Source organism: Leuciscus leuciscus, assembly GCF_965113295.1.
Source record: "Leuciscus leuciscus genome assembly, chromosome: 2".
NCBI classification, from domain to species: Eukaryota; Metazoa; Chordata; class Actinopteri; order Cypriniformes; family Leuciscidae; genus Leuciscus; species Leuciscus leuciscus.
Window position 1 is genome coordinate 46,576,510 of NC_138726.1, and position 22,683 is coordinate 46,599,192.

Below are 22,683 nucleotides of genomic sequence, written 5' to 3' on the forward strand. Positions count from 1 at the left end.
AATAAATGTTTAATATATTTACGGTGGGAAATTTACTAAATATCTTCATGGAACATGATCTTTACTTAATATCCTAATGATTTTTGGCATAAAAGAAAAATCCATAATTTTGACCCATACAATGTATTGTTGGCTATTGCCACAAATATACCCGTGCGACTTGTGACTGGTTTTGTGATCCAGGGTCACATATTAGAACCTTTTGAAAGGGTACCGTCCCAGTGACAGATTTTGTAGCTTTTTTTCTGAGAGTGTACAGGAAATAACTTGTTCCGCAGATTGTAAAAGCCAAAATAAGTTAATTAATTAATTAAAAAGTAATTCTGGAGGGTTTAAAAGCAAGAACAACAACAAAAAATCAATGTCAAGCATTTTATTGCAACATTATTTTAAATTAATTTAATTTAATATAAATTAGTCTTGAGAGGTGGAGCGAAGTAGCAGTATTCTGCAAATGCGGTTGATAAAATTTAAATGAAATGCTATTTTAAAGTTATTTCACTTCTGTAATCTGGACATTTTGTTTTAATGAAATGAAACTGGATTAAAAAAAAATTTTAAAACAAGAAATGCAGAACAGGACTTTTTGGATCATGGAAAGTGGCATTACATACCGGAATGAAGGCAGATCGTTGAAGAGGTTGAAAAGGATTTGTGATGTCAACTGAAAAAGAAAGTCATTTTAGAGGTGGAACAAGTTTAAAGTAGGGTCAATTTTGATTCTATGTTGTATCTTACCTGAAATATTCCTTTAAAATAAACTCAAAGCAACCGGTGATTATTAAACAGTGTTTTTAGGGTGGATTGTACTGCAGTTAAAAGTAAAGATGGCAAAAAAGCAAAACCTAGAAGGAAATATACAGTTACCAAATGAACAATGAATTCAGTAATCAGCATATTTAGCAGACATTTTATTAGAAAGTCATCAAACTCTAGAAAAATGGATGCAAATCGATGAACACGGCACAATTACTGCTTCAAAGTACAGCAATAAGACTTTGAAAAATAACAAATGGGGACATTATGAGATCCATTTATTCACACAAATGTACATGTGAAACTTGCAAACAGCAGATTATATACATTCAGTAGTAGAAGTTGTGGAAGACTTTCGCTTAGTAAAGACAATTCCCATAAAACATTCCTTCACTCTTAAATCAGTCCTCCAAACATTGTTCTGAAGTTCAATACATTATGGTAGCAAGCAGTCATCCAGAGATGGTTTCGTCCCAACAAACGCCCAAAACACACTAAACTGAACCTAAATGCGACAAAAAAAAAAAAAGAGATCATTTAAATTTTGTGGCAGGTCACTTTAATGCTCTTGAATTGAGTTCATGATGTGGTGAAATGCTGTAGCTGTACTGCGTCACAGATTGCAAGTAAAGGCAGCTAGTGTTAGAGAAAGGTTTAAATAAAACTCGAGTGAAAGTGAAGGAGAGTCCGTTCAGAGTCCTGACATTTAAAGTATCTCCCACAAAACTCTTACACTGATTGAGATTTTAGGGGGGGAAGATTAAAAATCAAGTTGCGATCTGAATGACACATGTATGAAACAAACTGAATGCTTGCTTGAAGACGTGTCAAATGAACTGAACTAACTTAATGCTATGCAGACCTTACAAGTGGGTTTGACAACGGTTTATATTTTGAAAAACAAACTTAAGTGCATTTTAAATCTTTAATAAACAAAATAAAAAAAATTATATTAAGTTACTCATTGCAAAGATTTAAGAGATTTTTCATGTGCATAAAAAAAAAAAAACCCTTAAAGAAATTATGGCCAATTTATATTAAGCATCACTTATAGCTGTAATCGAATCTAATTTTCCATTTCTTTGGGGATTCGGACATTCCCACATGAAAGCCCTTGACAGGTCACATGAAAAACACACAACTCAACAAAACCCCCAAAACACTTTGATAACACAAGCTTGTGGCTTAAATAGTCTAAAAATATCTGCTGTACATATATGACAATTATTTACATAAAGTCTGTTAATGATTTATGCGTGTACATACGTTCACCTATGTAGACCTCTCGTGACTAGAACTTTGAATGGAAACTTAAGTCAAGAGCCTCTGATACTGTAATCAGATTAAATGAGGCATTCTTTGAAAAAAAACAAATGTTTGCAGAGAAAAACTGAGAGCTTGTGGGTTTTTTGGTATGTTTTTTTTTTTTTTTTTTTTTGAATGAATTGGATTCTCAACAGAGGGTTAATAACTTAATAGACCAAATAATTTCTCCAGAGCAAAAAAAGGACAATAGCACATGCATACAAAATTGTGAGAGTGGCCTGAATATTTGCCAATTTGTCTTGGTAGTTTAAAAGGCTTTTATATTTTCCTTGTCTGAGAATTTAGACGATAGAAAACGTCAAATACTTACAAAGGCCTTGTTGATTTAAGAACAAAAAAAGATATTGGTACAAATCAAACGTCCGCATTTTTCTTCTCTCGTGGGTCAGGAATTTCTCCAGGCATGCATGAAAGGACACCTTCTACGAAACGAATCAAACGTGGCCATTACAGTGCTCCCCGATCCACAGTCGTTACTCTGCAAATAAGCTTTTTCACTCCGCTTGTACAAAACGCTGCACCTGCTCCCCGAGGTTTTGAGTAGAAATGAAAAAAGAGAGTTTGCATAGAGTCTTAAGGGAACCTACAGAAATGAGTTTGTTGGCTTCCGTCAAACATTGTCGAACTTGTGTTTTAGGTAGTCCTTTATGACCTTGGCAATGGGCAGATCTTCCAGAAACTTTAGGCTCTGCAGGCCGATGCACTGCCGGATCTTTATCCTGCACAGATCCTGCAAAGTCCTGGGTTGCCCTGAAACACAACGACTGTCAGGTTAAATTCAATCTATGTTGACATTTAATAAAAACTGAATGATTGCATTACTGCGCATTAACTAATTTAAACTGATAACAGAGAAAAACGTACAAAAATACCAAAGATTTGTGGCTAGAGCAGGGTAACTATAGTTAACTGAAACTAAAACCATTAAAAACCTCATTTTATTTCAGCTAGTTGCCAAGGGAGCATTTCTCGTTTTCATTAATGTACTAAAATAACTAAAACTGAAATAGAAATTAATAAAAAACTATATAGACACATAAAAATAAATAATAAAAAACATTTAAAAATGACAAAAACACAACAAATTTGAAGCATAACAGAATAAACAAAATGTGAATGGTAAACTCACACAGATCATACTAAAAGAAAATTGTGACAACATTAAAACACTCTCCAAAATGCACCAAATGTAAGTAAGCTCTGTCAAGTTAATAAAAATGTTAAACCGGACAGTTGGCCGATAATAAAAAATAAATAAAAATAAACATAATAATAATATTTTCATAATAATAATAATAAGAAAATGTATAATGTAAGGAGGACAGTCTGACCCTTGTGTGTTTATCTGCCATAAAAACCAAAGTATATACTGTATATTCAGGGCAAAGCAGAAAAAAGTTTGATGTTTCATAGGTACAGCAGTAAAAACCAGACATTCAATTAAAACAAATTGGCACAGAAAACCACCAATATTATAAGTGGCCATCAGGAAAAAAAAAACCACACAAAAGATTGAATACGTTTTTTTTTTGCATTTGTCATCTTAAAAGATATCAAGAAAGTTCTGCAATGAGTTCCAGGAACCCGGTGCACAGAGTTTATCAGTTTTAATGGGCCAGTTTTCCAGTCCCAACACAATATAGCACAGGCTGTGCTTCCACAAATGAAGCCAGCTGGAAAAACCACTACAAAGAGCTGGAGACGGCCATCTGCAGCCCCTGTCTTCTGTCAGTCTCAATGCCTTACCAAAAGCTCGCAACTATAGGTGACGGCAGAGAGAGCCAAATGAAATCAGTGCGTATTCTCACAGAGGCGAACCGGTCACTCCCTTCAAGACATGAAGTCATGCTCTCAAAGTCTGAGTCGTCCATGTAAATACAGCCGCTGAAGTGCCTTTTTAATAAATAATCAAGGTGAAATCGGATCACGCTGAATGAGTTGACAGCGAGTAAATGTCTGCGACAGACAGGTGGCTTTGATATGGCGATATCAAAGTTGAAGCGGTGCACAGGAATGTGGCTATTGTTGCGTACTTGATCATTAGTGCTTCAGGTAACACGGCTCGCTTTTCTCAGATGACCGATTGTTCTGTGTGGGGGATAGAGATCATAATGGTGTTCGTTCGGGAGGTTAGGCCATTGCTCAACTTACAGATCGGCTGCTGCTCTTCGTGAGATTTGACATCTTTCTAGAGCAAAGAGTGAATATGACCTCCTTTGATGATTCTCTTTTTGAGGTTTAATGCTTCACTCTTGACTTGATTGGAGCTCTCTTCAAACTTATATCTGTAATGAGTGTCATTGTGTAACAGAAAAATTAAAGCTTCGAAGGAGTAATTTTCTAAGGCAAGCTCATTAGTTACTGTCGTTAACAAAAACAATAATCAAAACTTGCAGTTAAATAGAAGAAAATTAAATACACACACATGCATACATATATGTGTGTGTATATATACACACACGAAAGAGCAAAGTATACCAACTATAATGTGCACTGCAATTAGGGCTGTGTATCGGCAATTACTTCATATAAGATACGTCATCAATATTCAATATATTGTTGTGCGCATCACTAAATCATAACTGGATTGCAATTTAAACTGCAGCAAACACACGAGAGAGACTGATTTACAGAGGGAACTGAATCTGATGACATTTTTGTCATTATATAAGGTTTTATAGCTTCACAAAAGTTATAATCTTGAAGTTTAGTTGAGCTGAACCAAACTTTTCCTTTCAAAAAATAAAATAAAATAAAAAAGGTCTTCTTCAAAAGGTAATAAAAACTACCAAGAAAACTGCCAAAAAAAAGTTCCTTTGTAAAGGAACAAAAAGTAAACCAACTATAATGTGAAATTTAGACAAGGTATATCATGTTATGCAACTTAACATTCGAAGTTTTAGATTTTCACGTTTGGATTCAAAGAAACTTTACTTACATTTTTTGTTTTTTATTTGTTTAACTGTTTTTTATTAACTATTTTTAAACGATTAACTAAAATGATTATAAAAGCTGGCAATAAAAAAATATTTGTTTCAAATAAAAATGCAAAAGAATGAAAAATAAACTGCAACTCTAAAGTGCACTACAATTAGTACTGACTGAGCATTACTTGTGTTAAATATTCTTGAAAGAAGTCTCTTATGATCACCAAGCTTGCATTTATTTGATCAAAAATACAGTAAAAACATTTTATTGGGATTCTTTGATTAATAGAATGTTCAAAAGAACAGCATTTATTTTAAATAAAAATGTAAAACATTTTTAACCTTGTCCTTGCTGATTAAAAGTATTAATTCAATTCTACTGTAATAAGAGATCAATGTGCAAAAATATAGTCACCCACTAAAATAAAGATGAAAGAAAATCTGAAAAAAAAATGTATTTATTAAATAAGACACAAAGATTAAATTAGTTCAAAAGTTACTAGCTAAAACGTACTTGAAAATTTGGACTGTTGGTGGCGCTAGAGGATTTGAGAGACCTCAAAAGAGTACTGTCACCCTCCCTAATCAGTGTGCCAAACATTTTTACTATTGTTACTATTACCATCTACCAAAAAATTAGGAAGAATGCTGACAGTCCACATATAAAGATTTAGAGAGGAAGAAGAACCTACTTGTGACCTCCTGCAGGAAGTCCAGACAGGGTCGACTGATGCCAGACATGCTGACGGAAACAGCCACGGGGGTCTGGCCCTCGTAGTTGCGCGTGTTGGTATCGGCCCCGTACGTGTACAGCATCTGAGCGCACAGCACATCGTCTCTGAGGGCCGACAGGTGCAGCGGCGTCTGTCCGTCCTCCAGCCGGCCCAGGTTAGTGTCCGCTCCCCGCTGCAGGAACATGCGACAGTACGAGTGGTTGCCCTTGATGACGGCGTAACGCAACAAGAAGCCGTTTTGAATGTCTATGTTGGCATTGTGGTCGAGCAGAATGCGCACACAGCTGGAGCGCTCGCGGATGATGGCCAGCTGGAGCGGCGTCGTGCCTTTGTCGCTGAGCGGGTCCACCTCGGCTTTGAACTCTAAGAGGAGACGCACGAAGGAGTCGCGGCCGTAGTGGGCCGCCACGTGCAAAGGGGTCCAGCCGTCATTGCTCTTGGCGTTGATGATGTCGCTGCGATACTCGGACTCCAGCATGAGGCGGGCGATGCGGGCACGGCCGTGCATGGCAGCATAATGCAGAGCTGTGAAGCCTCCGATGAAATCCTTCACTGTGGGGTCCGCTGGAGATCACAGAGAAGAAAAAACAGCTTGACACATGACAAAACCAAACTAGTTTAACTGACAACTAACAAAAAAGATGATATATGCATTAGCCCTACTATTATTACTACTTTTGCAAGTCAATTTGCATTTATCTATCTTTCTTTGCAGTAATACGCAGTAATATGTAACGTAAGCTCTCTAACACTGGACATTTCAAAATCTTAAGATGCCATGTGAAATTGAATAAATTAAATGTTACGATTGCATTATGATAGGCTATACTTGTTTTTAACATGACTATATTTTGTATACTATATTATATAACTATATTATGTAGGCTGGATTCCAAAAACATGAATGGAAGTGGACTTAAGATATATAAAATAGTAATGTTTACTACATTCTATCATGTACAATATTTGTATACAAGTACTAAAAGGAATCCTTTTTATTTATTTTTTACTCTTAAATGTTAATAAATGACTACAGTTACAGTCCCTTAAATTGTTGATCATAATTATTTGTATGACATTTAGATGGCTAAAAGTTCATACTTCTGCGCTCTTACAGCTTTTGACCAAATAATTTCAATGATTTATCTATCATTTTCCAGTAGTTATGAATAAATATGTAAAATATGTTGAACTAAACTTAACTAAAAACATTTATATTAACTACAGGAAATTCAATTACATTTTCTGAGAAAATCAATCAATCTGGGTTTCTACAGGTTTAATGAATGTAGATTTAAGACTTTTTTAAGAGCAACCAAAGAAACACAACAATGAGTTGTATAAGCAACACTTCCAACAGATATCTGTTACTTTTTAATTCATTTTACAAAATAAATCGCTTGAATGCCTCTGCTCCCAACCACTAGAATACGGAAATAACTTTTACTGTTAATTCTGATCAAACTGCAAAAAAGTGCTGTTCTTTCTCAGTGTTTTTGTCTTGTTCTCCAGTGCTAATGTCTTAGATTCTTAAATCAAGACGCATTTAATTGAGATGCAAAATGACGTAAAATATGAATCAAAAAATATGTTTTTTTGTGGAATTGATCAAAATAAAGTGAGTTTATGATCAAAACAAGAACAAATATCTGCCAGTGAGCTCAGAAAAATCAACTTAATTCAAATGGAAGTTTTCATAAGAAATACTGAGAAAAGAAATATTTCATAAAGAAATACTTAGGACGATATTCATTTTTTTGCAATGCATGTGACATTTTAATGCCATGACTTTAAATGCCATGAATTCATTTCAGCTCTGATTGAAGGCCTTAATTTGTGTAAGGGCGAATTAAGACATTACATTTATTCTGAATCTCAAAAAGCACAGAGGACAGTGCAACTGCACAACACTTACTTGTGGATCATTCTATCTGCAGATCTTTTGACAAAAATAGCTGTTTTATAGCGCCCCCTAACGTCTAGCATGCATTATCACACTTTAACATGAACATCAGAACAGTATTGTCTCTTCTAGCAACATAATACCAGTTTAGTATTTTAAGGGATAAAGAGATGACAAGATAGGAAACCTAATTATAATGCAAGAGTGTAAAATATCACCTCAGCCACTGTTGTGAACTGGTTATCAGGAGTGTGCCATTGAGAAAAAGTACTTGATCATTGTGAAATTAAATTTACCCAAGGAGATGGATCATATTCAAACTATATACTGATTAATACACATTAAACTATACATTTTCATTACGCTTTGTTGTCTTTTTTGGAGCTTGGTAGTTTACATCTCCATCTACTTTTAGTGTGTGGTAAACAGAAGCCTGTGTTTTAAAAATAGGGATAATAACACAGCGCCCGAATTACTTTAGGGTAAGTAACATGATGAACATTTTTTGAGAGAACGGATTCCTTCAAGAGACACCTTCAGCAAGCCAACCACAGTTTATAATAAGTGTCAATCTAGGCTGGTCATTCAAGATATTTTCTTACAAAGTGACACATTAAATCAGACTTGCCCATCTCCCCACTGTCCTAAAGCAACCAATCCTTTTACCTCCGTGTTCGAGGAACACGCGCACGCAGCGCTCCTTGCCCTTCGCCGCAGAGAAGTGCAGCAGCGTCCAGCCGTTGGCGTCTCTGATCTTGGGCGAGTAGCCCTGCTCCAGCATCTTGCGGACAGTGTAGACATCGCCGGCCGCCACCGCCGCCTGGATCTGCAGCTCCTCCTGTAACTCTGGGTTCCTTCTGCAGTGATGGTTCAGCATCCTGTCACATCTCGCAGTACGGGCGTCAGACGCTCCTGTGTCCCTGCAGACAAACACACACGGATGACATTTATGATAGACAAGCTCCACATTTTGAATCAAAGGATGATCAATTATGCATGTTATGAAAATAATGCAGTCAGAGTGTTTACATGTTTTAGAGGAATCAACTACAAATGTCTCAAAGGAGATTTTTAATACAACTTTTCAATGTCCAATATAGATACCAATACTGCAACCTTAAGTATCTGTCGATGCCAATACAATTTTTTTCTTGATCAGCTTAGAATATCGATTTCTCATTAATTTACTAACTACTCACTGCTTCATTATTAATAAAATAAAAACATATGCATAAAATATTACATAAGATTTTAGAATTACTGTTAATTTGAATGCTGCATTTGACTCGAATGCTTTGAATGTCACAGGCTCTATAATATATGTAGGCCACATGTGTGTGAAAAATATATAAAACACAAATAAACCTAGGCTACTGGATACAGCACTAATATTAACAATCATTCCAATTTTTTGTTTGTCAAATCAAAAAAAAAAAAAAATGTAAGTGAATGTGTATAGACCTCTTACTGGTAAAATCATAATAAAAAACACAATTATAAATTACTATTTGTGTTACAAGAATGTCAGCATACTTAAAATCTTATGAGCAAAACATTTGAGATAATTATTACATCATTTAGAGATAATTACTACAAAAATATATAAACACCAGTGTTTCTTTGGAATGTATGACGCTGATTTTAATATATTTCTTTAAGAAGACAACATGATAGATATGATAGAACAAAAACATAGACTAAGTATTAATTATCTTTGATTGCAAAAAACAGTATGAAAAGAAAAAAATTGCACACATCACTTTTAAGATGATAAAAAAATAGTCTTGCATGGAAGGCGCATCTATGCACTTATGGAAAGTACTGAGATAGTTACGGTGCATGAAGGCAAATCCATTAAACCACCCATAAACAAGCTCACACAACATAAACATGTTAATATAAAACAAGATGACAGAGATTACCAATTAATAAATATTTAAAAACATTGCCTACAGATAATTAGAAATGACAAAATTACCATTCATTAATGTCTTGTAGATCTTAAACAGCCTTTGAGTTCCGCATCCATATTCATATCCACTTCAGATCTCCATTCTAGAGATGTGGAGTAATATAGAAATATCATCATCATCATCAACATGATTCATTCATCTTTTATATAATATCTTTTCATTTATATGTATTAATGCAGATTCATATAGATATTTACATAATCATCATTTAGCCACACCTAAATGGTGACGTCTCATTTACACACTTATCTGTCATTACATTGATCAGCTCTCTGTCTAGGAGCAAATATTTACTGCCATCCATCAGTTCACAATGAAATTGTCTTTCAGACTCTGAAAAAAACAGCTGCAGCGAGCATTTGCACACCTACATTTACCTTTAACAACACAAATGTTCGCTAACATCTGTGATATATACCATCAACTGCAGTTTAACCTGTTTAATCACCTCAAATAAAGTAAATAAAAGGTAAACAGTCCTGTTAGTAGCTGCTGCACTGAGAACAATGAATCTGTTAGCTGGTGTGCTAAACCAGCTGTGGCAGCTAAAAAGAGCCTAAAACAAATACTAAAGCTGCTCTTTTTTAGAGATACACATAACTCGTTTTAATATCCCTGCAATAAATGATACGATAACTCTAACACGTATCATTAAACAGAAGGAGAATCTGACAAACTCTGTGATTGACATACACTGTTACTGCATTAGCATTGTTAGCATTTAGCCAGCGGTTTTTGACCATTCTCACAAGAACACTGCTTTTAAAGTTATTCAAACTCTCTTAACCAGTGGCGAGAGGACAAAATTAACGACATCTGCTTAATTAACACAATAATAACTCGGGGGACAGTGAAATAAAAATATATAATATACATACAGAGTACAAATACAGTCAGGTAGCCATGAACACCATCTCCAAGGCTTCAAACCGCAACAACCAATCAGATTCGAGCTGTCAAATACGTAATGCCGACATCATACTGCTGCAAAATAAAACGCCGAAGGTTAGAGTTTTGCGACAATTTTGGCCGGATAACGGCAAACAGCATTCCATGTGCTTTATGGAGGCGTTTGTTCATTTGGGATTTTTAAATCATTGTTAAAGAAAAACTAACCGGGATTTTAATTGTTCAGTCCTAAAAGCTCTTCATTACATTTCACATTCTGCTTTAACGCAGCATCTTTCTACAGATCACGTATGTCAGTGGATTCTAACCCAATTCTTAAACGAAAATCTGCAAACAAACTAACTTACCGTCCTGTAAATATGAGGTTATTTTTCCATTTATGATCTTCTTGTCTGTTAGATTTATTCTTTGCAGACTGATGAAGTGGCGGTTCGGGAACATTAAACAGGATATTGAGAAAATTCATCATAAATCACGTAAGCAATGAAGATGCTGCAAGCAATACATTTGTGATTTTGGGATATTTTGGTATAGCACATATAAAATGTCTTTAAGTACTTTAAGGGAAGAATCATACTTTTTTAATTCTCGGAATTTCATTTAAACATAAAGTAGAGTGTTGCACCTTGATTTATTTAATTCCGTCTTACTGAACTAACAAGCCAATGTAATTTTGCTTGCCATAACTTTGGTCATTCTGTCTTTGGCTTAAAGGGATAGTTCTCCCAAAAATGTAAATGATGTCTTCTTATAAAATCTGAGAGCTTTTTGTCCCTTCATTGACAGCTAGGCAACTGACACTTTGACACATCAAAAAGTTCACAAATTAAAATCATTGAAGATTCCCCTAACCCCTTTTAAGTAGTTCATTTATTAATGAATTTTAATTATACTCATAATAACAAATGGCTGCTTTGGCTCGAGGTCAAAGTCTGACACATTCAGGACTAATTTCAGGATATATCTAATAGTCTAACTAAATTTGGCATGTCTTTTAGAACTTTACAGAGCCTACATTTTTGATTTGCAGATATAAAATGTCTTTGCCCTAGAAACTAAGTGCTCTAGCCATTCAGAAACGCTCTCTATCTGTCAGTCGTTTTTCACAGTCAGGTTTGCTGACATCAAATTGTCTAACATGTTCATGAAGGGCCCAGGGGATATCTTTGTTTAGAAGAAGCATGTGGTTGAAGAGATGGGCTGGTACAATTCAATGGCTTTAGCCTTATTAATGCATAACAACATTAACAAACTACAGGTCATATCTGCAGTAGCTTTGTTTAAACACAAGTTTCAAGCATGAAATACTGATTATCATTCGTTTGTACCTTTATTTTCACAGTGTCTCAGCATGGATGCTGCAGGACTGGATTTCCAAGGCATTTTCAGGCTGTTATGTACAGAATCTGCTCCCAGGCTGAGCAGTGAAGAGCTTTCCAGCAGAATCTCATCATGTGTTGATCAAACAGCAAACACTCCTGCTCCTTCTGTCACACACACAGACGTCATGTGCTTGTGTCTCACTCTTATTGAGGCCATCATTAACAGGCTGGCAGCACAGAGTCTGCCACAAGATGTCACAATATTCTATGAAGATGTCATAAGGAGGCTGTTTGAAGAAATGAATCTGATGGCAAAGCTGGTATGTTTAATCAAATTAAACAAATAAGTAATATTTTTTTTAACTAATAAAAGGTTTCTTTTTGTTTTGTTTTTTTACAGTGTCCCTGCTACACATCTTACATGTACTTACTATAGTAATATCAGTAAATTATGCATAATTACAAGCGACTAACCTTAAACCAAACACTAATTATACAGTAAGTACATATTGTTAATTAATTTTACTCAGTACTTATTTATATTAGTGCACTGTAACAAGGACACCTTAAAATGAAGTGTTACTTGTTTTTTTTCACATCGTGATGATCTTCCACATTTTCTTATCCATCAAGTACCACAAGTACTTATACTGTACATCATGGTGCTATTTATTCTAATAATATTTATTTTTATATAATAATATTTATTCTGATTTAAATATATATATATATATATATATAACACATTTTTATCCCCTATTTTTAATAATGGGAATTACAAAATAATAATTAAAAAAAATCCACATTTTCTTATCCCAATATAATTTCTGTCTATCTATCTATCTATCTATCTATGAAAATAAAATAAATATATTTAAAATGTATATTTTATCCCTACCGAGAATAATGGGAATTACAAAATAATCAAAAGAAATTCACAAAATGGCCAAACACATTATGGTAATTTGAATTTACTAGTCATTTCTGGCATTACAGTTTTTTTTTATTTGTGCTTAGAAACTTCTTAATTTTAATGAAAATAATGGCACAATGGAAAAAAAATATAAATCTGCTAAATTGATTAAAAAAAAATTGATTCAGCTATAAAGCAGAAGACAAAATGTGTCTTGGGCATGCTTGTGATTATACATTCAGCCTAGAGTTTAAAGCTACACTGTGTAATTTTTTTAAGTTGATTCTTAGCAAAAAAACACTTTGTTCTTTCAAAATGATATGTGCTCATTAATGTGTAATTACTTCTACCAACTAATCAAGTATTCTCGTAAGCGTAGAATCTGCCATTTAGAATACATAAATGAATGGCGGAAGCCATGTTGCGCCTCCATCTTGAAAATACATTAGCCAAAGAGGGACATACCTGGAAATTCAAGCTTCGCCTTTCGCGTTTTCACTCTCAGTGGCACCGTGACGAATGCGAGGGGGAGATTACTCACGACTGCCGGCAGATTTGAAATAATACGGCCACCGTAGGAGTTAAAACGCCCTCGGAATGGGAGGGGCTAGAAAGTAATATTCAGTTGGTAGTCATAAACAATTTCCCCGCTAGATGGGAGAAAATCCTACACAGTGTAGCTTTAATGTAGAGATCCTATAGCTGTTCAGTTCATATCTGTCAGTTTGAACATGTTTTTTGACCCATTATACTGATGTCTTCATGCAGGTTTCCCTCCTCAACTGTCAAGACCAACTGGTGTCTCATTTATCTGCAAAGTGTATATCAGTCTATGTCATCAGTGACATTTTCATGAATGTGAGTATTTCTGCTGTACATTAACTTGGACTGGCAACTACTCCATCTGAGTATTATGAGGGTTTGGTATATTATGAATGTTTTCTCTGTTTTTCTCTCTCTCAAGCAGTGTGGGTTCACTAAGTGCTGTAATTGTTGATTATAGGGAGGCAGCAGCTCAATCTGGAGACACAGGTGTGCTGAAGTGTTTCAGGAACCAGCGGCCAGCAGTGACCTGGACTCCTGCCTGTGGTCACTGACTGCTGTGATTAAAGGAGTGCTGAGAGGAGAAATATGCCAGAGGAAAAGAGGTACTGAAGTGTGTTAACATACATACAGATGATTCAGACTGAGTTGTTTTAGTATCCTCATGTAAATGTAGTGGAACCTTACAAAAGGTTTTATCCGAGGTGGCAAGACAGGCGTGACATCTTAGAAAAATATGGAAAATTGACTGAATATGTAAAACTTGTAGAAAATATGGAGTAATTACAATGTAAATAACTCACTCAGACATCATGACTTTCACTTACATCTGAATCTAAATTGAAAATTCATCTTGAAATGACTTGAAAACAAGAAATGATGCTTAGTACCTGGGTTAAATTTCTGCAGTCACCATGTTTACAGATTTGTTGACGAATGGTTGGAGAATAAGATGAGGTAGTATTTGTAGTAGTAATAAAAATAATAATAATAGTAGTTGTTTTCTCATAGCATTATTTTTTTCATGTTGGTAGGTATTGTCTATTATTATTATTAGTATATAATAATAATAAAGCAATACCTTTTGCCATGAAATGAGGTGACTTATTAAAGGGACGGTTAATTTCAACCTAGAGTCCCTTTGCACCATGACCTCGAGACAAACACCCCCCAGTTTAATATAAAAAATATTATTGTATAGCAAGAATTTACATTGGATTAAACAACTAATTATGGCTGTACGATACTGAAGAAAAATGCGATATGCGATAACTCATTAATTAATGCGATATTCGATATGCGATACGATAATGCTTAAAGTGTGTAAAATAAACTTAAATTATCTTTAAAATATCTTTAAAATTACATAAGTGTTTCACATTCTTTTTGTGACAAGAAAACATCCCTACAACTTCTGAAAGTGAACATCAGTGTTTTACTGTAGCATAAGAAGTGTTATTTTAACATCAGTATAAACCACAGGGTTTAAGGGTTCAGATAGGCCTACATTAGATTTATTTAACAACAGAAACTGAATAATCAAATGTAAAAATAAAACACTGCTTAGTTTTCACTGTATGAATTAAATATATACTGATTGTTATTAAAGCTACAAAAGTTATTCAGCCAAGAGCAGTGAGTGATTTTCTCTTTGTCTTTTATTCATGACCCCAGTTATTGCAAGCTGTTGCGATATGCATATCGCGATATAGACATTTGCGATATTTCGATAATTTCAATATATTGTGCAGCCCTGAACCAATCTTTGCCTTCTCATTTCAGAGGACATGATCTCTTAATTCCAGCTGCTTGTTTGTCTTCTCCATAGATGTTTTGATGAAGCTTCTTTCTGGATTGGATGCCTCCATCACTTACTTGCACGCCAACCTTCTGACTCAAGACACACAGGACCCTCACAAAAGAGAACTGACGAATCTTTCTAAAACCATGTGTGAGTTCTTCGACCTCCTTGAAGTCCTCAGCGCTGCCCGGCTCAGATATGGAGTCTGCTCTTCTGTTCAGAGAGTCATACTTGTTCAGTCGCGAGCGCTCCTTCGTGTCATGAGAGCTGATGTGGAATATTTTGTGAAGAAACGAGCACTGCTTCTTCTAAAGAAAAGTCTTCTGCGGAGAGCCGGGGACGATTGGGCTTTAGGTGAAGCTCAGTCTGCGTCACATGAAGATCACAGCCTGACTGAGGACATGTTGACCATGGCAGATGGAGTGTTACAGGAAGTGAATGCAGGCTGGCTCAAGGAAGTGCCTGTGAAAGCTCAGGCCAGTTTCTTTGGTGGGAACTGTGATGTGAGACTCGCTGGGACGCAGAAGGACGATGTGATACTGAGAGCCGTGAGCCTCATTTTGCTGAAGTCTCTAGAAATAAACATTCTTCATTGGAAAGGTAACTGTCATTTATTAGTTTTCACATCATCATAGTAACAACTGGAAAATGAAAGTTCATTAAGACTTTACATGACAGAGTCTTTCCTGAAGGAAACCAAAAATATTTTTTGGATGTCTGAAAGTTACAAAGTGTATTCAGTTTGAAAACTGTTTTATATGCTATATGGTTGCTAAGGTATTCAGAATTATATAGAATAGAAATTACATTTATTTTTAAGAAATGCAGAACATTTGCTAAATATGAATAAATACTATAAAAGTACCACAGTAGTTCTGTCTCATTTCATGTTTAGAATTATTTGAAGGCAATGATTCACAAAGCATTTGTAAGAATGTTTGCTTGCATGCATGTACAACTTGCATGTGGTTCAGCATAAATTGAACTTTCTAGTTCTTCACCACAGCTTAGTTAGAATAAAACATGCCGTTTAATAATTTACAACAGCAGGGGGCAATGCATCTCTTCATTAAACACATCTTTCCTGTGTTTCCAGGATCTCAGAGTGACATTGACATCCGTAAGTATTTAACAGAGCTCATGTCATTCCTCCAGCGTCACGGGACTCTGATGTCTGCAGACGCTCACAGCTGCTCCTGGGTGTCTGTAGTATTTGCCGAACAGGATGATGACATGATAGAATCAAGCAAGACGTTGATTGGCTTGTATTTATATCAAAAAAGGTTTGGAATCTGTTTTTAAATCCTGCTATACTGTACCCAGAACTATATCTCTTCCAACTGATATGGGTATTTCCAGAGGTATTAATGTACAGCATTGCCGAAATTAAATTGTACTCAAATATTTATTTCACAAAAATGAAAAACCAATTTTACCAATCCAGTTGGAAGATTTCAAACAATTTTGCAGGGTTCCCACGGGTCCTTGAAATCCTTGAAAGTTTGTGAATCTGAAAAAAACACACACAAAAAAACACACACATAGATACAGTTCCTTGAAAGTGCTTGAATTTATTTTGTGCAAGAAGTTTTCTGGAAAATCATTCCATATTATTCCCTATGGCTATTTCGCCAACACTTTGTGGCCTATGCATAATAGCTTGCTTAATTTACTTTAGTTGTGCGCATTTACGCGTTACTTGAAGTGTTTCCCGCGTGAGGTACTTTGTGTTGTACGTGGCCATGACGTTCACGCGCACACGAAACTACTACGATGGTACCTCAACGTTTCACAGACACACCGTAAACATTGCAACTATAGGCTGAAACCGCTGAAACGCGATGCCTGGAAAATGCAAGTTTCAAGATATTTGGCTCAACAAAGAAGATTACAAAGAATGCTTGTTAATGTAATGTAAACCCATAAGGCAAGAAAAACTTAAAAGCATATTCATGCGTACAGTGGGAAGAACAAGTATTTGATACACTGCCGATTTTGCAGGTTTTCCCACTTACAAAGCATGTAGAAGTCTGTTTGTGTAGAAGCCAGAAAATCACATTGTATGATTTTTAAGTAATTAATTTGCATTTTATTGCAAATGTATATCTTAAAACTTCTGGTTACATGAGACTATTTATTTCTTTTCATGCAGTTAATATCAGATCATTTTAGAATACAGTCTAGGATGTACCGAATATTCTTCAGTTTTATGCAAAACAGAAATACGACAAATAGAATATCAGATCTCTGTCATATGACCAAAAATAAATGCAAAAAAGCTTTTTTGCATAGTTGTGTTTGACACACGAAAACTGTAACAATTTATCTTACAAGGTAACACAATGTAACCTTGCTCTCACCTGAAATGTGTCACCAATTCAAGTCCTTGAATTTGAGGGTATTGGACCTGGAAAGTCCTCGAAAGGTCCTTGAATTTGAAGTTAACCAAGGTGTGGGAACCCTGTGTTTGATATTTTGAGTAAATTTTTGAACACATATTGTTTTTATTTGTCACATGTCTCCTAGCAATATTGTTGTGTGAGTTTGTTGTGTTCAGAACGACTTGAAAGTCTGGTAGCGGTTGATCCTGAGTTGTTTAGTGTATGATGCCTAATTTTTCTCTGTAACCATTTACAAAGCCGGCAAGTGTATGATGTTTTGAAGTCTTTTTAGATCCCGGTTTCACAGACAAGGCTTAGATTAAGCCAGGATTAGGCTTTAGTTTAATTAGGTCATTTAAGTAGCTTTTTAAAACGTGCCTTAGAAAAAAAAAACATTACTGGTCTGCATATTGAGACAAAATATGGGCACTGATATATTTTAAGATGATCAGTTAAGATATCACTTAGCTTTCAGTTAAGACAGTTCAAAAAAGTCCTGGACTAGGTTTAAGCTTTGTCTCTGAAACGGGGTAAAAGTCACAAAGTGTGTTCCAGCCTTAAGTTTAGGAAGTTTCTAGGAATTTGACTAAAGAGTTCTGAGGGGTTTCTTGGTATCAAAAACAACCACAACTAACGATAATGACACAGAGGAACAATATTGTTGCGATGAAAACGTTAACAGCAAATAGAATAGAATTCATCCTGTTTTAAAGAGATTGTGCGTTTAATGCGGCAGAGGACAAAACTACAGTGCGTGCTTATGAAGTACAGAAAGTTATCGTGTGTTGGTTTAATAGAATAAAGGCTTAGGTGTTTTACTGTAAATGTAAATATATTATTAAGACACTAATATAGTAATCGTTCTTGGTGTGAATGGACCTTTACAGCTTTAATAGAATAAAGCTTTATAAAATTTCCACAAAAAAAAAAAAGGTTTTATTTATTCATCTATGTATTTATTAAAGAATAAGAAACACTGTCTATTATACATATATATAAAACATGCCTAATTTGCCATAATTATATATACCGGTATATATATATATATATATATATATATATATATATATATATATATATATATATATATATATATATATACAGTGAGGAAAATAAGTATTTGAACACCCTGCTACTTTGCAAGTTCTCCCACTTAGAAATCATGGAGGGGTCTGAAATTGTCATCGTAGGTGCATGTCCACTGTGAGAGACATAATCCAGAAATCCAGAAATCACAATGTATGATTTTTTAACTATTTATTTGTATGATACAGCTGCAAATAAGTATTTGAACACCTGAGAAAATCAATGTTAATATTTGGTACAGTAGCCTTTGTTTGCAATTACAGAGGTCAAACGTTTGCTGTAGTTTTTCACCAGGTTTGCACACACTGCAGAAGGGATTTTGGCCCACTCCTCCACACAGATCTTCTCTAGATCAGTCAGGTTTCTGGGCTGTCGCTGAGAAACACGGAGTTTGAGCTCCCTCCAAAGATACTCTATTGGGTTTAGGTCTGGAGACTGGCTAGGCCACGCCAGAACCTTGATATGCTTCTTACAGAGCCACTCCTTGGTTATCCTGGCTGTGTGCTTCGGGTCATTGTCATGTTGGAAGACCCAGCCTCGACCCATCTTCAATGCTCTAACTGAGGGAAGGAGGTTGTTCCCCAAAATCTCGCAATACATGGCCCCGGTCATCCTCTCCTTAATACAGTGCAGTCGCCCTGTCCCATGTGCAGAAAAACACCCCCAAAGCATGATGCTACCACCCCCATGCTTCACAGTAGGGATGGTGTTCTTGGGATGGTACTCATCATTCTTCTTCCTCCAAACACGTTTAGTGGAATTATGACCAAAAAGTTCTATTTTGGTCTCATCTGACCACATGGCTTTCTCCCATGACTCCTCTGGATCATCCAAATGGTCATTGGCAAACTTAAGACGGGCCTTGACACGTGCTGGTTTAAGCAGGGGAACCTTCCGTGCCATGCATGATTTCAAACCATGACGTCTTAGTGTATTACCAACAGTAACCTTGGAAACGGTGGTTCCAGCTCTTTTCAGGTCATTGACCAGCTCCTCCCGTGTAGTTCTGGGCTGATTTCTCACCTTTCTTAGGATCATTGAGACCCCACGAGGTGAGATCTTGCATGGAGCCCCAGTCCGAGGGAGATTGACAGTCATGTTTAGCTTCTTCCATTTTCTAATGATTGCTCCAACAGTGGACCTTTTTTCACCAAGCTGCTTGGCAATTTCCCCGTAGCCCTTTCCAGCCTTGTGGAGGTGTACAATTTTGTCTCTAGTGTCTTTGGACAGCTCTTTGGTCTTGGCCATGTTAGTAGTTGGATTCTTACTGATTGTATGGGGTGGACAGGTGTCTTTATGCAGCTAACGACCTCAAACAGGTGCATGTAATTTAGTATAATAAATGGAGTGGAGGTGGACATTTTAAAGGCAGACTAACAGGTCTTTGAGGGTCAGAATTCTAGCTGATAGACAGGTGTTCAAATACTTATTTGCAGCTGTATCATACAAATAAATAGTTAAAAAATCATATATTGTGATTTCTGGATTTTTTTTTTTAGATTATGTCTCTTACAGTGGACATGCACCTACGATGACAATTTCAGACCCCTCCATGATTTCCAAGTGGGAGAACTTGCAAAATAGCAGGGTGTTCAAATACTTATTTTCCTCACTGTATATATATATATATATGTGTGTGTGTGTTTTTATTAATTTTTTTATTAACAAATAAAAGTAATTTAATGGTAAATGTTTTTTTCCCCCCTTTTCTTCATAGTTTGAGTTCCTCAGACTCGGGGGTTTGCGTCTGGGGCTGTAACCCTCACTGTCATTTCGTACTTCTTCTCCGCTCCCTCTCCTTTGACCACACCGTGCTACTTGATTTCCTCATCTCTTCGGAAACATGTTTCCTGGAATACTGCGTCCACTACCTGAAGCTTCTCCGTGAGGACTGGACAGGCTTATGTAGGTCTTGTCATCATATTGAAGATTGTGATGGGAGGCTTGGTGCCACTAGAAGAGGAACTGATCCTTCTGTCCAAGCTCCATCTGCTAATTCAGAGACGATGTATGTTGTTCAAGCAGGTAATGAAGTCTCCGTTCCACGACTGGTTGATTATGGGAGCTCAGACGAATCCGATGAGGCAGAAGAGCATGTTTCTGGGAATACTGATGTAGATTCTGGTAGGACAGATACTGAAGCATCTTTTTGCCCATCTGAAATGGCGCTAGAACAAGTTCAGACTGAATATGCATCCGAATCTCTGTTAGATAAAGTGTTTGTGTGTCTTATGGACTTGAGGACCACCGTAACCAGACTACATAACAGGGGTCTCTTTCCCTACAACCCTACCTCACTTCTAAAACTGTTAAACAGCGTAGAACCCAAGAGAAACAGGATTAGTTAGTTAGCTTTGACTTAAAGCTAACTAACAGTTATAGATTATGACTGATCAAGAATGTCGATCTGTTCAATTACTGCAGTGAATAAACAATACATTGCTGAACCAAAAGTTTATAATTGCATCAAAACTAATAAGATATAGAGGGACAAAATTAAATAAATATATAATGAACTTATTAAATACGAGATGGAATGTTGCAATAAATAAAAATACAATGAAATGTAAAAAGGTGTGAAATACACTGAACAAAATTAAGGCACACCTGTGCAATAATCATGCTGTTTAATCAGCATCTTGATATGCCACACCTGTGAGGTGCTATGATAGATAGATAGATAGATAGATAGATAGATAGATAGATAGATAGATAGATAGATAGATAGATAGAGTCCTTCCCAGTGAAGGAGGTGGTGGTGGGGTTAGATAGATAGATAGATAGATAGATAGATAGATAGATAGATAGATAGATAGATAGATAGATAGATAGATATAGATTGTGATAAATAGGCAGACTAGATTGCATAAATAGGCAGACAGCTTGTGATATATATAGATAGATAGATAGATAGATAGATAGATAGATAGATAGATAGATAGATAGATAGAGTCCTTCCCAGTGAAGGAGGTGGTGGTGGGGTTGGATAGATAGATAGATAGATTGATTGTGATAAATAGGCAGACAGCTTGTGATAGATAGATAGATAGATAGATAGATAGAGTCCTTCCCAGTGAAGGAGGTGGTGGTGGGGTTGGATAGATAGATAGATAGATAGATTGATTGTGATAAATAGGCAGACAGCTTGTGATAGATAGATAGATAGATAGATAGATAGATAGATAGATAGATAGATAGATAGATAGATAGATAGATAGATAGATAGATAGATAGATAGATAGATAGAGTCCTTCCAAGTGAAGGGGGTGGGGATAGATAGATAGATAGATACCTTCCAAGTGAAGGAGGTGGTGGGGATAGATAGATAGATAGATAGATAGATAGATAGATAGATAGATAGATAGATAGATACCTTCCAAGTGAAGGAGGTGGTGGGGATAGATAGATAGATAGATAGATAGATAGATAGATAGATAGATAGATAGATAGATAGATAGATAGATAGATAGATAGATACCTTCCAAGTGAAGGAGGTGGTGGGGATAGATAGATAGATAGATAGATAGATAGATAGATAGATAGATAGATAGATAGATAGAAACACGGAAGCAGGTTGCAAATAAAACTCTCTCTCTTTATTGAGTAAATGGAAATGATGATAGGTATAGTCCAGAGAGAAACAGGTTAGTGACGCAGGGACTTCGATGGTCAGATGAGTGCCGTGATGAGAAGTGCTGAAGTGACGTGACGAATCCAGAGTGAACATCCACAGGAACACGAACACGAACAGGAACAGGAACAGGAACAGGAAACGAAGAAAGCACTAGACTAGAACGAAGACGGGATCAACACAACCGGTACTCACAAACAACGAGATGAGAAATGAGTGAGTATATATAGGTGATGAGATGAGCTGCAGCTGGTGACGGGAGTGATAAGCTGGATCGCTGATGAGCGTTAATCAGCCGGCACGCCCACACAATCAGCACACACACACACAAAAACAGAAACACGAGACAAGAAAGAGGCATAGGATTTATGAACCGTGACATAGATAGATAGATAGATAGATAGATAGATAGATAGAGTGAGTCCTTCCAAGTGAAGGGGGTCGTGGTGGGCATAAATAAGCAGACAGCTTGTGATAG

The 22,683-nt window shown here is 36.0% G+C and overlaps 2 protein-coding genes across 2 annotated transcripts; one reads left to right on the forward strand and one right to left on the reverse strand.

Annotated features, from left to right (window-relative positions):
• Positions 1 to 890: 890 nt before the first annotated feature.
• asb7 (ankyrin repeat and SOCS box containing 7) lies at positions 891 to 10,572 on the reverse strand. Its single transcript, XM_082154922.1, has 5 exons — positions 10,498 to 10,572; positions 9,625 to 9,701; positions 8,313 to 8,566; positions 5,702 to 6,307; positions 891 to 2,832 (listed from the first exon to the last, which is right to left on the reverse strand). The coding sequence occupies exons 3-5, from the start codon at positions 8,521 to 8,523 to the stop codon at positions 2,693 to 2,695; spliced, it is 957 nt and encodes a 318-aa protein (XP_082011048.1). The 5' UTR covers positions 8,524 to 8,566; positions 9,625 to 9,701; positions 10,498 to 10,572; the 3' UTR covers positions 891 to 2,692.
• Positions 10,573 to 10,654: 82 nt separating this feature from the next.
• On the forward strand, positions 10,655 to 21,285 carry lins1 (lines homolog 1). The gene is made up of 8 exons (XM_082154537.1): positions 10,655 to 10,816; positions 10,928 to 11,004; positions 11,871 to 12,170; positions 13,532 to 13,621; positions 13,767 to 13,911; positions 15,135 to 15,707; positions 16,204 to 16,390; positions 20,292 to 21,285. The coding sequence occupies exons 3-8, from the start codon at positions 11,880 to 11,882 to the stop codon at positions 20,920 to 20,922; spliced, it is 1,917 nt and encodes a 638-aa protein (XP_082010663.1). The 5' UTR covers positions 10,655 to 10,816; positions 10,928 to 11,004; positions 11,871 to 11,879; the 3' UTR covers positions 20,923 to 21,285.
• Positions 21,286 to 22,683: the final 1,398 nt, after the last annotated feature.

Excerpts from the sequence above, each read along its gene's own strand:
- lins1 (XM_082154537.1), top strand. The coding sequence starts at position 11,880 with ATGGATGCTGCAGGACTGGATTTCCAAGGCATTTTCAGGCTGTTATGT. Across the intron at positions 13,912-15,134 it reads AATATGCCAGAGGAAAAGAG|ATGTTTTGATGAAGCTTCTT; the intron begins GTACTGAAGTGT and ends TCTTCTCCATAG. Across the intron at positions 16,391-20,291 it reads TTGTATTTATATCAAAAAAG|TTTGAGTTCCTCAGACTCGG; the intron begins GTTTGGAATCTG and ends TTTTCTTCATAG.
- asb7 (XM_082154922.1), bottom strand. The coding sequence starts at position 8,523 with ATGCTGAACCATCACTGCAGAAGGAACCCAGAGTTACAGGAGGAGCTG. Across the intron at positions 6,308-8,312 it reads CGTGTTCCTCGAACACGGAG|CGGACCCCACAGTGAAGGAT; the intron begins GTAAAAGGATTG and ends TGTGATCTCCAG. Across the intron at positions 2,833-5,701 it reads CTTCCTGCAGGAGGTCACAA|GGCAACCCAGGACTTTGCAG; the intron begins GTAGGTTCTTCT and ends GTTGTGTTTCAG.